Below are 16,366 nucleotides of genomic sequence, written 5' to 3'. Positions count from 1 at the left end.
GCAGGAACTCCTCTATCCCTAGCCCAGTACTGGGCACAGAGCAGGCCCTTGGCTGAGACACCTGGAATTGGCCTAATAAGCCTAAGCCTAGAGCCCGAGGAAATCTGGTACATCTGGGCTGAGAAATGCTCCTCCTTAGCTGGTGGGAAAAGGAGGGGTAGCCAGCAAGGGGCAGTGGGTCTAGAGTGAACACAGACAAATGGGGTCCCAGTTCTGCAGCCGCCAGTTCCTCACACCATGCTATGGACAGTGAGCCTTCTAGAGCCCCATCTCCTCATCAGTACCTCCGGAGTTGCCAAGAGCTAATTAATGGCTCAGCCCACAGTAGGGCCCAGTATAGGGGAATTGTAGTTACAGGCACATGTCTATGCCTGCCTGGGGTTCACACTGGAATGGGGGGTTTGCATGCTGGGTGTGTGTATGGGGTGAGGGGGTCACTGCTGAGTTTCATGGAAAAACATTGGATTCAATCAAAAGGTCCCAGCCCTGAGTGAGTATGTGTGTATGGGTGGGGAGCAAGGAGACAGAGGCCTCCTCTCTGGCCAAGGTAGTCACCACAGAGGCAGGGTTGGGTTATGAGCTTAGAACCAGACTGCTCAAACCCCAGCTCAACCACTTATGGACAGTATGGCTTTGAACAAGCTACTTAACTTTTCTGCATTTTCGTTTCCTCGTCTGTGGTTAGAGACATAGCACTTATCTCATAGGAGAGTTGTGAAAATCAAATGACTTACTATTGATAAAGCCCTTAGAATAGAGGTCAGCAGACTTTTTCTGTAAAGGGTCATATACTTGATATTTTTGACTTTGCAAGCCAAGCAATCTCTGCCTTCTTATCATGAAAGCAGTCATATACAATACATGCGTGAATGGGTGTGGCCAAGTTCCAATAAAACTTTATGAACAAAAGCAGACAGAGGGCCAGAATTGGCCCTCTGACTTGCTGCAATGTCTGGTGCATAGTAAGATCTAGAGAAGTGTTTTCTGGTATTCTTCTCATTTGTGATTAGTAATATCCTTGCCTGGCTCCGTATGCTCTCCCCTCCTGGCCCTCCATCCATACTTGGTCATCTTCAGCAGGTCCACACTGGCCCTGTCTCTGCGGCTGAGTCCTTGAAGCCTTGGGGGATCCCCAGATTCCTATCTGGAGGTTTTTTGTGGCTCTGCCACCTTTGCTTCTCTCCTCTGCCAGCCTTTACATTTCCACTCCACTCCCCACCACCGGCCCTGCCTCCAAGTCCCCATGTGGATTTGGCTTCATCCCATCATCTGTTAATCCAAGAGTGTTGAACTTAGAAGTTTGAGAGAACCATTTTCTACCTCTAAAATTTCTGTGGTTTAATTTGAATTCCTTTGGAAGAGTGTCCATCTGTTGTCACCTTATCTGTTGTGATATCTCTTCTGGGCAAGGGTCACAGCCTCCATTCTCCAAATAAAGAAACTGAGGCACAGGAGGGACTTGCCTGCCCACACTGCCTGGGCTCCTCCTACTGGGCCCTCTTCCTGCCTCTTGAGAGGAAACAGATGCAGAGCAAGGACGTAGTTTGGGAACTCCCCCCACTGTATGCATAAGGCACCCAGTCTGTTGACCAAGGCCAGAGAGTGACGGTATTGCCTGCTCTTTCCTCTGCAGTCGGCTTACGCTGTGTCGCTGCTACGGGAGTGCGTGAAGCTGCGGCCCTCAGACCCCACCGTGCCCCTGATGGCCGCCAAGGTCTGCATCGGGTCCCTGCACTGGGTGAGTGAGCTGCGGGGGCAGAGAGCCCAGGTCCTGGTGTCTTCCTGTGGGAGGATGGTAGCAGGTGGGCATGAGATGGCAGTGTCCTCGTCTTGCTTTGTGAGGGTGGTATAAATGACATAAGGTATGGAGAAGGCTGGATGGGTCAGAGAGGCTTCCTGGAGGAGGAAGCCTTGGACTGGGCTTAGAGGTCTGAGGGAAGATCCAGGTGTGTATGGGGTGAGGGGGTCACTGCTGAGTTTCATGGAAAAGCATTGGACTCCAGCCCTGAGTGAGTGTGTGTGTATGGGTGGGGAGCAGGGAGACGGAGGCCTCCTTTCTGGCCAAGGTGGTCACCACAGAGGCGGGATTGGGCAGTGGTTATGAGCTTAGAACCAGACTTCTCAAACCCCAGTGGCAGGCCCTTTCATCATAGCTTGCTTTCCCCAGCCCCATGATTAACAGGAGAACCCTCTTGCTCCCCAAGTCTTTTCAGGGAGACTGTTGGCATCTTGCATTCTAAAGGTGGGGCACCCTTGGGATGTGGGTGGTATGTGGGTGCCAGCAGTGAAGAGACACCGAGGCAGAGCACTGCAACAGAGGGTGGTAGTGTGAGCTTGGAGGCTGCAGAGAAGGTGGGCTCACCAACCCTAACTCACACTCCTGCGTGTTCCCAGGGCTCCTGAGAGGGGCTTCAAGCCCTTCACTGGGATGAAGCCCAAAATACCTGTCTCACTGAGGTGGGCAGGGCAAGGCACCTGCACTCCCAAGGCTGCCGGCTCCGAGTAGCTGTGGGTCCACCCAGCCAACAGCCGCCCTTGCCAGGAAGCCCTAAATTTAGGTCTTCCCGCCGTGGAGGAGCTGTTTCCCTCAGCAGCATAATTACAGTAATTATGTGCATTCAGATTACATGGTAATAAAATTAGGATCAAATCAGTCCAAATTGAAATCAGATGAGTTAGGAGCAAAGTAATCAATGACAACATAAATAGAAAAGCACAAAAGGAAACTTAAACATGCAGACTTGTCATCTGAATCGGGAGGAGGGTGAGCTGTTTAACCTCAGCTGAGCATATTTGCATTTGGGGGCTGGTTTGAGCTTGCGTTTAAATCGGGTGCGAGTTAGAGTGGGTTGTGCTGGAGGGCCAGGGGAAGTGGGGTGCTCCTGGCGGCCTTTCCTGACCACACACTTCACCCTTCACAGCTCCCTAGAGCCCCCCTTATACTTGCCTTGGACTTCTAGCACTTCACGTTGTAATCAGCGGTGTTTCCTGAGGGCAGGAACTGTCTGTCTTCCTCCTTCAAACCCCAGCCCTGAGTTAATGCCTGGCGCTAATTGGATGGATCCTACTTGCCAATGAACACAATCACTTGGCACTGAATTCTGCCTTATATGGCACTTGTCTTTCTCTTGATTAAATGGGGAGCTTCTTACATCCTGAGCCCCTCTCCCTTACACAACCCTGCATAAAGTAGGTGTTTGCTAATATCTTATAAAATGATACCCATCCCAGCTGGCTGGGAGGGATGGGTGTGGGAGGTCTGCATCTGGTTCAGTGGTTCTCTGTGGCTCCCTGGGTTGCCACTGGGCCAAGAGCAGGCTGTGGATAGCCAAAGGCAGCCCGTTCTCCATGGAGGCTGGGATGGGAGCAGCCCAGGACTCTATTGTCAAGGCTGTGAGCAGAAAGAATGGATCTGACCGTGGCGGGCAGAGGGGTGCTAGTGCTGTGACAGGACATGGATCCTGAAAGGTGTTTGACACCACCTCTTTTCCTGCCTTCTTAGCTATTCTGGCTCACATTGGCCTCCAGCAGGCCCAGCCATTGCCCAGCCATTGCCCAGCCAAGCCCTACTAGCAAGGGATAGAAATCTGGGGGTGGAGAATTTGGCCCATGTTGCAGGAAGGGAGGCTGAAACTAGGACATTTGAAAAACGAGTTGTGCTGGCTGAAACCAGACTGGATGGCCATTTGCCTAGAGGCGGAGCACCTGCTGTCCCCAGGGACTGTCCTTATGCCCAGAGCCAGTGTGGGATGTCCCAGGCTGTGTCTGGGTCCAAGCAAGGTTGTCCCTGGGCGAGAGTGGGTAGGGAGGGGATTGGGCAGAGGAACCTACCTCCACAGTCGCATGCTGGTTGACATGGGGTTTGCAGCGGGGTGGCAGCAGCTGGAGAAGCTAGAGGAGCCTGTGGCTCCCCTAGGTTACAGCAGTGTGCGGCAGCCTCCTGCTTTGGCATGGCCACTGTCTCTCCAGGGTCACCAACCAGTTATTTGGGCAGGATAAAAAGGAGATGTAACGATTTTTTACTATTCCTCCAAACACAATTATTTAACATTCGTTTATTTAAAAAGTGGGATCTTTTCTAGGAGGATAGGAGATGGGGGTGTGCATATGTACTGTGTGTCATGCACGGGAGAAAAGGTTGTGAAGTGGAAAAGCAGGCCATGATCCCCTTTGGAAAAGACTGCGATCCTGTCAGTCTTCCTGAGGGGACAGTATGGGGTGGTAGAAAGAGTGCAAGCTTTGGAGGCAGAGAGGATAGGGTACAAATTCCCGCCCACCCACTTAGTGCTGTGTGACTTTAGGGAAGTTATTTACCCTCTCTGCACCTCATCTGTAACCTGGAAACAATCACATCCAATATTATAGGTGGCTGTGAACATCAGAGCCGAGCGGTGTTCCTGCTTAGTGGTGTCCCTTGCAGGTATCTGGTAAATGGCAGCTATCCCTGTGACACCCCCTTCAAAATAGCAGGCTGTCAAAAAGGTTGCGCTCTTGTGTTATTGCCTTCATTTTTCAGATTCAGGGGTGGAGAGAGCCAGGAAGATAGATTAAGTGTTCATGAGGCAGGGGAGAAAGAATGCTGGCTCTAGCTTGCGGGGGTTTAGGAAAAGTGCCTGCTTTTCCCAGGAAGACAAGAGTACATTTTCAAGAGCAGATAACAACAGATCTTGGCCTAAGGAGAAACTGGAGGTGCTCTTTTAAAAAGCTCCGCAGGCTCAGAAGTGACCTTTCTCTAGTTCCCAGGAAGCTGGAGGACGGTAAAGCTTCCAGGCGGACAGCCTGTTTGGCCCATAGCAAGATGAAGAAGACAGCCTGAGTGTGAGCAAAGCGTGTAGCCAAAGCCCATCCCCGTTGGGACCAAATTAGGACAACTGGAGAGATGCAGGAACTTGTAAAGTCATGGGAACGTTCTTACTTATGGAAAGCGAAAGCAAAGGGTCAACACATGCTATCCTTCAGTGCGTCCTTTCCCCAAAGGGCCAGAGAGGAGAAAAATGAAGAACCCCAGAGGGCAGCCATGAATCAGGAGGCTCAGAGAGCAAGACGTAGAGTCAGGAGACCTGGAATAGAAACTCAGTTCTGCCACTTACTGGCCATGTGACCTGGGGTGGGTCCCCTAAGCTCCCTTGTGCCCCAGAACCTTCAACTGTGAAGCACCCATTCCATCAGGTGGCCTTGGGGCTGGGAAAGGCCTGGAAAGCACTAACTTGCTCTGGAATTGCAAGGGGGGGAGATGGCCAAGATCTCCACTTGGGTTTGTGGCAAAGTTACATGATTGCTGTAGGTAAAGGAGGCATTAAAAGCAGTGTATCACTGAGTAGGGAACAGTTGAAAAGAACTTTGAAAACCCCTCATCCTAGAAGTATAATGGTGAGCAAAGAGGGCTAGTGCTGGGACCTGAGTGAATCTTGCGGAAGCAGTGACCACAACTACAGAGTCACCAGCTGTTAACTTTGGAGGCCACAGGAGGAAGCATCTGGAGATTGGAAAGGACCAACAAGGTCCTAGGTGGGGATGAAGATGATTGTAGATGGGCAGGCACTGGGCTATTCAGTCACCCATTTGGTTTTCACATCGCAGGTTGATACCCATTAGTGGGTTATGAAATAAAACTCTATTTAAAAAAAAAAAATGGAATAGACTATTAGAGAATAGATAGAAAAAATCTGAGTGTATTATGTGTTGTTGGGGTGAGTGTTGCGACAAAGGGCAGGTTTGTGGTTCCTGGACCGTGGGTCGGGGTCAGAGTCCGGCCAGCCCAGCACAATGCACGGCCCAGGGCTGTGGAGACCCCGCTTGCCTGTGGGTAAATTAACTCCTTTTCTGTGACTCAGGGTCCAGACAGAAACAAGGCAGGCAGCCGAGTCCCCTCTCGGGATTCCAGGAGAGTCTTTGTTGCCACTTCCTAATTTGTCACTGAGATCATGTATTTATAGGGGAGGGATCTACTCAGATGGCACTTGTCACATCTCAGGCTGAAGCTTAAAAAAATTCTGGAAAATTATAGATGTAAAATTACAACTAATAATAATTATGTATGTCTGGCCCCAGGGCTTGTGTTCTTAGCTACCAGGCTGCCCCACTCTCTGTGAAGACTACCGTTCACGGGTGTGGAGCTGACTCTGGACTCGGGTGGGATTATAGGACTTCAGGACAAAGGTGGCAAAGCCACATTCTCAGAGGCTCTAGGAATCTCACTCTTGTCTTAGATGAAGGGGAATTGCGCATTTACATATACATGAAACTATATATAAAATATATTTTTTATATTTTTATGATATATATTATAAAAATGCATATTTTATATTTAAAATACATATGTATTTTGAGGTTGTTCATATTTAATAGACGATAATATTTCTTTTCCTTCATAATCACTACATTGACTCCACATGTAAAAAGTTAATTTGTTTCTGATCATTAATAGAAATCAAAATAGTGTTGGCTGTGTAGGAAAATGGTACATTGGGAGTTTGATTTGAGGCAGATGCTGACACTGTGCTTAGAGACCATTTTAAACTACATAGGTAAGGCTGGCAAGCACTGGAGAAGGAAAGCTACTGACCTGGGGGTCAGAGTTGACGGCAAGTCAGTCAAGCTAAAGATGTATGTTTTCGTTTTTTAAAGCTAAAGGATGGTGCGCTCTATTAATCCAGAATATGATGCGTGTGTACTGGAGAGTAATTTTCTGTTTGCTAGTAATCGCTGAGCCTTGTTCCCAGTACCCTCTCTAAACGGGTGGCCAGAGGTAGAAGCTTGGTGTTTGCCAAGTAGAAGGACACGGCCATGGGCAGAGTGTTTACACATGGAATGGGTTTGTTTTTTTTTTTTTTTTTTATAACTTGCACTTGATGGTTTATAAAAAAGCCAGCTCCTTTTGAATGAGGCATAATGATGTCTAAAGACGGGGTGTGAGATGAGCCATGTCAGCAATGGGAATGTTAGGAAGGACGAACAGTGCCGTTTCCTCACTTACCCTTCCCGTGGTACTTCCTGTCCCCCCTCTGCCACGAGGCCTCCTCGGACAACCCCAACCACATGATAGCCCCGCCTTGGAGCTCCCAAAACCCCATGGCAACCCCACACAGTAGAGCCTTAATTAAGAGCCACCTTCTTCTCCAGGGTCTCGCCCTCCTTTTTGTCGGTTCACAGGATTCCATGAGCTCATCAGGCATCCTGCCCCTTGTCACTGGGCATCCCCAGCTGGGCCCAGCACAGAAGCTGCAGACGCTTCAGTGGAGATTTTCCAGGAGGAGCAGTTGGAGTGGGGGATGCAACTCCCTATTTTACAGATGAGGACCTTTGGGGTACAAAATCTATATAGACCCCTAGGGTGATCAGGCGCCAAGCCAGAATCAGGGCTGGTGTCAGTGGGCTTGTCCTCCTGTGCTTTTCTCTCAACCTAGCTCTCACTTCAGGCCCCCGCAGCCTTCCTGAGTCTTGCTGGGCCAGGTGTTCCAGGAGACAGATCTGTATCTCCAGCCTTGGGCCTACCCAGCCAGTTGGGGCTGGTCAGCAGGCAGCTACAGGATTTCCTGAGCTGATGTCTCCCCCTAAACCCCAGCTCCTTAGTTCCGATGGAGTCAGAGGCCCAGCTCTCTGAATCCCTTGTCTTTTCATTGACCAGCTCTCCAACCTGGAGGTGTCCCACTGCCTAGGCCAGCAGCTTGAGCTCAACCGCGAGGGGACAGGAGGGCTGCCCTGATCAGCATTTGGTTTGTCGGGGATAGTTGGGCCACCGAGGGATTCAGCCATCTCTCTCTGCGCTGTCAGCTCACCCTTCTGCCTCCCTTGTACTTTGGTTTTATTTTTTCTCTCTCTGTTCACTGACTGGGTTCTCTGCTCTGTCAGCCTTTTTCCTGCACATAACTCATCACAGCTGCACCCAAATGGCGGACTTGGCTCAACTTGCTTCCCCACACTGATGGCCTCTGTCTCAGCATCTCAACTTCACACTCCAAGAAGGGAGAACCCATTGCCCACCCTCTAGCTGTGGCCAGCAGTCAGGCTACAAGATGCACAGAGCTGCCCCACTCCTGAGGGAGTGGGGTGGGCCTAGGAAGGGACAGGAGCAGGGCGGAGCCCGCTGGCTTGGATGCCAGAAGCCAACTTAGGTTTGACTCTGCTTCCTGGTTGGCTGACTTCGTGGGCCTCTACTGGGGGAAGACACTCCACACAAAAGGGCCTTGACATCTGGGTGGCAGTGGGCTTTGGGTATGATTTGTTTAGCCTCCTTGCTATGGGGCGATACCCATCTTTGTTCTCGGTGACACGAACTTGGGTACACTGCCATGCCAAAGATATGGACAGATGACATTCCTGGACCTGGAAGGAGGAAGGGGGCATTTCTTGGAGGCCTGTGGGCTGTGAGTGTGCTTGGCTGAGGCCTACCGCTGTCCCTTGCCTCGCTGACTGACCTGACTGCCATGGGTGCCCCCAGAGCTCTGGGAGGCCTACTTTGTGTACGCCCCTCTCTTCGTGTTACATGTTGTCCATGATGATATGTACACATGTGACCTGTGCCAATTGCTCCCTTTCCAACTGGAACAGTCCTTGCTGCTTCCAGGACAAAAATGGCCCCAGGCCTTTTTCCCCTGAAAGGTTTGAGCTCCCGGTGTTGGGGAGCGAGCTCATAGGCAGAGCAGGAACAGCAGCCTGCCTGCTCTGTAAGGTGGGCAGTGTCCCCCAGGCCCAGTACCAAGGCCTTGCCTATCCCTCTACCCTGCCCCTGGCTTCCCTCTGCTGAGCATGGCAGGGACAGATGCAGGTACCTACAGAAGCCAGACAAGGAAAGGAGCTGGCAGACTGGCCTAGTCCTGGGTCCGTGCTCTCAGCAGAGCATGTCTTGGGAGGCGCAGGTCCCTGGGGCAAGGGAAGCTTTCTCTGGGAGAGGCAGTGCCCTGTGACCTTGAGCACAAGGCCCCTAGGTGGATGGGGAGGTCCAGGGAGTCACTGGTAGAGGTGACAGCTTTGATCCTTCCACTCTGGCTGTGTGGCCTCAGACCAGCCACCTGGCCTTTCTGGTCACGCTGCCCTCACATGAGCAATTGCAGTTCTGAGTGACCCATGCTGGCGACTGAGCAGCCATATGCCAAGTCCAGCAAAGCCCCTCTACTGACCTTGGCCTCTCCTCTCTGCAGCTGGAGGAGGCAGAGCGCTTTGCCATGATGGTGATCGACCTCGGGGAAGAAGCCGGGGAGTTCCTGTCCAAGGGTTACTTGGCGCTGGGTCTCACCTACAGCCTACAGGCCACTGACGGTGAGTGCCGGGGCCTCAGAGCCTATGCTTGGGGTGGATCAGGCCTCCTGATGGCCTCCTAGGCAACTTCAATCTTCCCACCTCCCAACACAGCCCCCTTGACTCCTCAAGGACGGATGTGCACACATGCACACGCACCCCTCAGTCCCATTTCCACTCTTACCCAGACTTCAGCACTCCCAGACGTGCCTTCTTCATCAACCCATTCTTCCCCCACTTCAAGGCCCAGCCCCAGTTCCTGGCAGAGTCCATGCTGGTGCTGGCAGCTGTAATGAGCCGCCAGCCTTGACCCTCGTTTTGGTTCGTTCTGGTTCACCTTTACCCTCAGCACCGCTGTGACTTTTTAAAGTCTTTCAAATCCCCCTCCATGCATGGCATAAAGCTGAGTACATAGAAGGTGTTTAATAAATACTTGTGCTTGGCGGGTGGGTTCCTTTCTGCCACTCAGAGCCTGGCGTTCTCTCCCCAAGCCTGCCAGCTCAGCTGTGTGTCCCCCATGGATCAAGCAGCCACCTACTTCTGTATCCTTGCAGCTTGAGGGAAAGGGAGTGATGTTTCCACCCCCGACCAAACCCAGGATAGGAATCAGCCCCCAAAAGTATGATAGAGGTTACTAGGGAGCTGGGGGAAGGAAGTTGGCATTTGGAGAGTACAGACTCTCTGTTAGGGATAATGAAAAAGATCTGTAGATAGAGATTGGTGATGGTCGAACAACATTGTCCATGTGCTTAATGCCACTGAATTGTACACTTAGAATTTGTTAAAATGGTTTAAAAAATTAAAAGCCATAGCAACCTCATAAGGAAGCCCAAGGAGGCATGTGGCCAGAATGGATGTGGGAACCTCACGGCTCGGGTCCAGGTGGCAGAAGCAGCGAGTGGAAGGACCTGGTGTGCCGAGAGCCATGCTGGGAGGCTGGGGCTGGGCGGACCCCTACCCCCACTCTGAAGACCCTTCCCTGGTAACCAGGGCAGGGGGTGGCATCAGTCCAGAGCTGCTTGAGTGAGTGCAGGCATTTGCCAGACAGGGCCCGATGGGGCCTCCCCCTGCAGAGCGTATGTGCCCTGGGGTGGGACAGGGCTGGGTTGGCCCCTTCAGCACTCCTCAGCACCAGTCATGGCATCTTCATCCTGTCTCCTGCAGCGACTCTGAAATGCAAGCAGGATGAATTGCACCGGAAAGCACTGCAGACACTGGAGAGGTGAGGAGGGCCCAAATTTCACAGAGGCACGAGGTGGCCCACGCACATGCTTTATGTCGGTGGACCCTCCGATGTATACAGAGCAAAGGTTCATGATCCATTTTATTGACCAAGAAATTGAGTCTCTGAAAACTCACACAGGAAGCAGGCCTTTGGGATTGGATGGGCAGGTTGAGCCTTTCAATACTCGTCACCTTCCTTTCCCTGCCCCAGGTTGAGCCCCAGCCCTCCTGAGCTCAGGGATCTAAAATGGGAATAACAACTCATTATGGTTGTGATAACTACCTGAGATAAAGCAGGAAAGCACCTTACATAGTGCCTTACTTGCAGCAGGAGCTCAAAAATAGTGTTTGTCTCCTCCCGGCCCCTCCCCAGTTCAAGGGGTCCCCTCCACCCTCAGGGTCTGGAGGAACTTGAGGGGAGGCAAAGAAGCCCCTCCCCAGCAACACCCCTCTCTCCCTCAGACCCATCCTTGCTGAGCCCCTCTCTCTACCACCGCCCAGGGACCCCTGAGTATCCCTCCCCAACTCTTCCTCTGGCCCCACAGCAGGGCTCTTCCCTCAGCCCTATGTGTCTCGTCCCGCAACGATGCCCGCCCCCTCCCCCAGCACTGATGTGGAAGCTCCTCAGGCTCCTGCCAGCTTCCCCAGAACATGGGGCACATGCAGCTCCTCCTGGGGCAGGTTGTTCCTGAACTCAGGGAGGTCAGAGTCCCATCCTGGCCAACCCCCTCAGAGCGCCCAGGGTAGGGGCACATTTCCTTCCTTCCCCTGCCGCCTCTTCATTCCCCAGCCACCTGCTCCCCCCCACCCCCCCTCACCCCCCCCTTCCTCAGGGAAGTATTCCCTTCTGTCCCATGCTGGAGAGGGCAGGCTCCAGGCTCTGTATAAGGCCACAGCAGGGCCACGACCAGGCTAACAGCTGCCCAGAGGAGAGGGGCTCTTCCCACTCCCAATCCTACCCCTCCCAGGCAGCCCTCTGCCTCAGCCAGAGCTAGCGATTGAGTAGCCAACTGCCCCTGCCTTAGGCTGCCTGTGGCTTCCTGCCATTTTCTCCCAGCTGGGCACCCTCCCAAGCTAGACCAGGCAGAATCCCTGACATTTTGCCCCAACACATGACATGCTGGAAGCAAATGTCACACAACGGTTGCCCAACCCTTGATGACTGACTTGGTGCTGCTTTTCCCCATACAGAGCTCAGCAGCTGGCACCCGGCGACCCCCAGGTCATCCTCTATGTCTCCCTGCAGCTGGCCCTTGTCCGACAGGTGGGTCCTCACAGTACCTAACCCTCAGGTCTCTGGGGGCTGCTGATCTTCTCCTGGCACCACTGCTTTTACTGACCATGTGACCCTATGCAAGTGATTTGACCTTTCTGAGCCTCTATTTCCTTATCTGTGTGAACACTTTCATATGTCACCTCAGAAGAACCTAGTAAGGATTAAGTCAGATAATGAGGCAAAGCCCCTGTTTTACCTTGCGCTCCACTCTGCATCGGCTTGGCGTCTCCCCTTACCGCACCCTGACTCTCATTGCAGGGCCCTTCCCTCTCACCCCATGCTCAAACCCTTGTCCTGGTGCCCAGGCGTGCCCTGGCCTTACTTGTCACTTGTTGTCACTCTGAGTTGTCTTGTCTCCCTCTCTGAGTCCTTCTATCTCAGCCATCGTCTCCCTGGCAGCCCTGCTGTCTGTCGTTCCCTCTGCTCTCCCCTCTTCCTCTCGTACCCGCCCCTCCTCCCAGTAAACTTCGTCCCTTCTTCACCTCCAGGCTGCCCCTGACTGTCTCAGCCCCTCGCCCCACTGTACCCACGGCTCCTGACTTCCAGGTCCTGGATGAGGCACTTGATACCTCTGCGCTGTTCTCTCAGGAGCATCAGTCTGCTCTGGTGCTCCCGGGATCATGGACGGAAAGATACCTGAGACCACTTATTTTTAGCTCTTTGTAAAAGAACCAGTGCTTTTCTTGCCAGTCTAGTTCATGATAAACCTTTGGTGATGCATTTTTTAATACCTTTAATTATTCAGACACCTCCGATGAATGGCGTCTTTTGTCTCAGATCTTGGTAGTATCATGGGGTCAAGACTCTAAGCTAGACCTGGCCTGCCTGGGTCTCAGGCCCACCAGCCCATCCTACCCAGAGTTTGTATGGCTGTCTGAGCAGTGATGGCTGCAGATTCAGATACCCAGCCCAAGATAATGGGGTCCACTCTGTGGAATCACCAGGGCAGGAGCAGCCTCACGGGGCATGGGCAAGCCAAGTTGGAAGCCACATTGACCTTAGCTTCCTCGTTCCCTTTCTTTGACCTTTCCACAAAGGTAGGTCCCTATGGGAGGACTCTGGGCCTGGCACTGCCCAGGCCTATGCAGAGGCCAGGTGGAGACCAGGCAAGGGCCAGGCACACCAAAAGCCGAGGCCTCAGCTGGCCTGAAGTACCGGCCTCTCAGGGAGCATGGCGAGGGGTTGGGGGGCGGTGCTGTGTCTGAGGTTTGATAAGGAGCAAGACTTTCCAAGAAGAATGATGAGACTCCTGGGAGGATGGTGATAGTCACAGGGGCTGATGCAACCACCAGGCCTGAGAGCACAAGAGAACAAACACACTCCTCAGGACTAGAAGGGTCTTACCTGGTCATTAGCTGCCTAGCTTTGAGAGCTTGAAGAGGGAAGCACATTTTCAAAGGTGTACAGTACTCTGCAGGACATTTGTCCTACATTGTCTTGTCCTCTCAGCCACTGAAATGGGCATGACTGTCATCTTCATTTGGCAGCATACAAACTACAGCTCAGAGAGGTGAAGTCCCTTGTCCTAAGATGCCAACTAGCATGAGGCAGAGCTGGGATCCGTGCCCCGCATTTGACCCCATAGCCCAAACTCTTGCCACTGTGGGCCTCTGAGTAAGAGGGGCATTTATCTGACGGCTTCCATCACTTTATGGACAGGTTCAGAGAAAAGGGCCTGATGGCCTCTCCTTACAGCCCCCACTCCCCTGGTTTAAGAAATGCTTCCTGGCATCCACCTAGATCCTTTGTGCTGCACTGCACACCTGTTCCTCTTTACTCTCGAGTGGGGACAGCAGTAGCTTCCTGGGCCTGACTTGGGGCAGAAGATCCCTCTTACCATGTGACTTGGGGGTTTGCTTTTTCATCAGAGCAAACCCTGCTCCCCCAGTGCCCAGGGTCTCACCTGAGCCCGGTGCCTCCTTGATGGCTGGCACTTGGCACCAAAGCCCTGGGGGGAGGTGTGGGCCTTGGGGAAGATCGCTAAGTTGGCAGCTTTCTCTGGCAGATCTCTAGCGCCATGGAGCAGCTGCAGGAGGCCCTGAAAGTGTGCAGGGACGATGCCAATGCCCTCCACCTGCTGGCACTCCTCTTCTCCGCCCAGAAGCACTACCAGCACGCACTGGATGTCATCAACATGGCCATCACGGAGTACCCTGAGAACTTCAAGTGAGTTCCCTGTGGGCACCACTGGGCTGAGGGGCTGGCCAGTCAGGAACACACGTGAGAGTCCATGCACACCCTGCCCAGCTAACACACACTGATTAAGTGCCCATTGCATGCACGCTCCCAGCTAGAGAGCCAAGGCAGGGTGAGGACCTGTGGGGCAGGAGAATGGCTTTGGTATTCTGTGTCCAGAGGTTCCACGTGGGGAGTGGTGAGCTCTATGTGGCATCTGAGGGCTCTACAGGGGCTTCGTGGACCACAGAGGGGATGTGCTCAAACACACGTGGTCAAGTTGCTTCCACTCCACCTTGGGCTCTGTATTTGAGCCTCCTGGGAACACTAGCTTAGGTAACTTCATTATAACCCTGGCACAGCCAGCCACAGATGGGATTCTAACACTGGTTGGGCTGGTGCGGGCCAAGGGAGCCATTTCCCTGCCTCCAAGCAGGCTAGTGGGCTTGGGGGAAGAGGTCATCTCCCTGCAGGGTAGTCCTGGCTTTTCCTTCCATTCTCGGCTTCTCCACACTCCCATTTACCGTGTCGCCCAGATGGCCCTCTCTGTGGAGCAGGGTTTGTGCTGCACTTGGCCCTGGTGGTGGGTGGACGAAGAAGAATTAGACTCTCCCGCCTGGCCCCACCTGTACACAGAAGACCTGCTGCCACCCAACGGGGACTCTGGGGCTGGTGACAAGAACCCTGCTGGGCCAGCTGCAGCAGGAGAGTGTGTTGCTCTTCAGAAGTGAACAAAAGGGAGATTGGCTTGACTTCTGCCCTCCTCCCCCAGGCAGATGATACTGGGTGTGATAGATCTTGTTTCTCTGAACCCTGTGGTTCCAGAATGGAGGGGCCTCTGAGTACCCCACTCTCAGGGTGTCCCATTTTAGGGTCTGAAGGAGGGCATTTAGAACCAGCCACAGACAAGAGAAAGAAACAGGGTCCTGGCTACTCTGAGAGGTGACTTATGCTGGCAATGAAAACAGGTTCACAGAGAATTAGGGAAAATTGGTGGGTGCCATAGCCGTGAGAGGTGATGGGACAGGGCTGCCCCTTAGGGCAAAGCCCCAGGATTCCTGTGCCTTCGGCCTCCTTCAAAGGATGCTGAGGGTGGCTTGGCCTGTGGACTTTGCTGAAGATGGCTTCCTTCTCGCCAAGGCTCAGGAAAGGTGCTTTGGGGGAAGCAGAGTGTCCTAACCATAAGCTCCCCAGTATGCTCCACTGATGAGGAAGACCCTGTGACTAAGACCTCGGGCAGGCGTTCATCCTGCAGATTGGCCTGCTTACCTGGGAGTAAACCACCCCTCTGCCCGCAGCACCCTGGCTTCTGACCCCATTCGTCCACCCGACATCCTGGCCCAGGTGGGTCCCAGCTGCCCACAGCCAGGTGTAAGCAGAGACAGTGTGTGGCCAACTCAACATAACCCATTATTTGTGTTAAGAAGATGCCCCTGGCTCTTGGCTTCGACCCCGCATTTGCAAGATTATTAAAATTGAAATCAATTCACTTTAAAGGCAGCTAGCTTCGGGAATACTAATACACAGAAAAAAAAGTACACGTGGACAATGGATAGTTATGTTGTCTCATTAATCCCGAGTACGATACAGCATCCAGACCTACTGCATAGAAGTTTATTTTTTACTTTTAATGAAAATACACGAAGGACAGAGGTCTACCTCTTCCAGTACTAGTTACTTTGCTTTTTTCCAGGCTCACCTGTGTGACAGGGTGTGACCCGTTGTCTGCCGCTGGCCACAAGGCCAGTCATCAGATATTGTTTTATCAGCAAGTCCTTTTTTCCAAGTGAAGTCTTACATGTAAATTAAGACTATGAACAGATAGAAGTAGAACCGTCCTGATGGAAACAAGGGAAGGGGATTCACATGCTGCCCGCTCAGCCCCTCCTCGGACCCCCTGTCCCGGCGTCTGGCATCTTACTGCAGTGTCTCTTCCCAGCTTCTGGGATGAATGCTTTGTGCTGGCAGAGTCACCTCCCTTGGCCCGATGTGGGAGGCTAACACCACTCTTTGAAAATCTGCTCGAAGCCCATGCTGTGCTAGGAACAGCGGGAGTGGGGTGGATTTGTCCGAGATGAGGGTGGGGGGGCTCTCTGGCTCTCCCTCAGCACCTCCCAGCGCACCCAGGGGAGGTGCCTCCTGCTTCCTGTGGGCTTCCTCCATCCTCCCTGGCTCAGGCTAGTTGAGGAAGCTGTCTTCTCCCCACTCTTCCCTCCCTTGTTGGCAGTGTGCGCCCCTCCATCCTCTTTCCTCCCACCTAACTCAGGCGCCCCCTCCTTTCCCAGGAAGTGCTTCACTCACTGAAAGTGTCTTCATGGGGGCGCTAGAGAGGCGGTCCTTGCTGTGAGATTGGTGACTCCCCCTGGGAGGCCCATGGCTGGACTTCTGGGCCTCCAAGATGCCCAGAACTGAACTCACTAAGATTTGCACTGTGTGCATGCATCCAGGGAGAGG

At 53.0% G+C, this 16,366-nt stretch overlaps 1 protein-coding gene across 1 annotated transcript in view; it reads left to right on the top strand.

The window, feature by feature from the left end:
- Nucleotides 1–16,366, top strand: part of TTC7A (tetratricopeptide repeat domain 7A) — a 104,382-nt gene that overhangs the window by 49,726 nt on the left and 38,290 nt on the right. Inside the window, exons 10-14 of the mRNA XM_023531281.1 lie at nt 1,634–1,738; nt 9,141–9,258; nt 10,402–10,459; nt 11,653–11,725; nt 13,743–13,903. Of these exons, the coding sequence (XP_023387049.1) occupies nt 1,634–1,738; nt 9,141–9,258; nt 10,402–10,459; nt 11,653–11,725; nt 13,743–13,903 (515 nt within the window). The remainder of the gene's footprint in view (nt 1–1,633; nt 1,739–9,140; nt 9,259–10,401; nt 10,460–11,652; nt 11,726–13,742; nt 13,904–16,366) is intronic.

This window comes from Pteropus vampyrus, unplaced genomic scaffold, assembly GCF_000151845.1.
Source record: "Pteropus vampyrus isolate Shadow unplaced genomic scaffold, Pvam_2.0 Scaffold66, whole genome shotgun sequence".
Lineage (NCBI taxonomy): Eukaryota > Metazoa > Chordata > Mammalia > Chiroptera > Pteropodidae > Pteropus > Pteropus vampyrus.
This window is presented reverse-complemented; position numbering and strand designations above follow the sequence as displayed.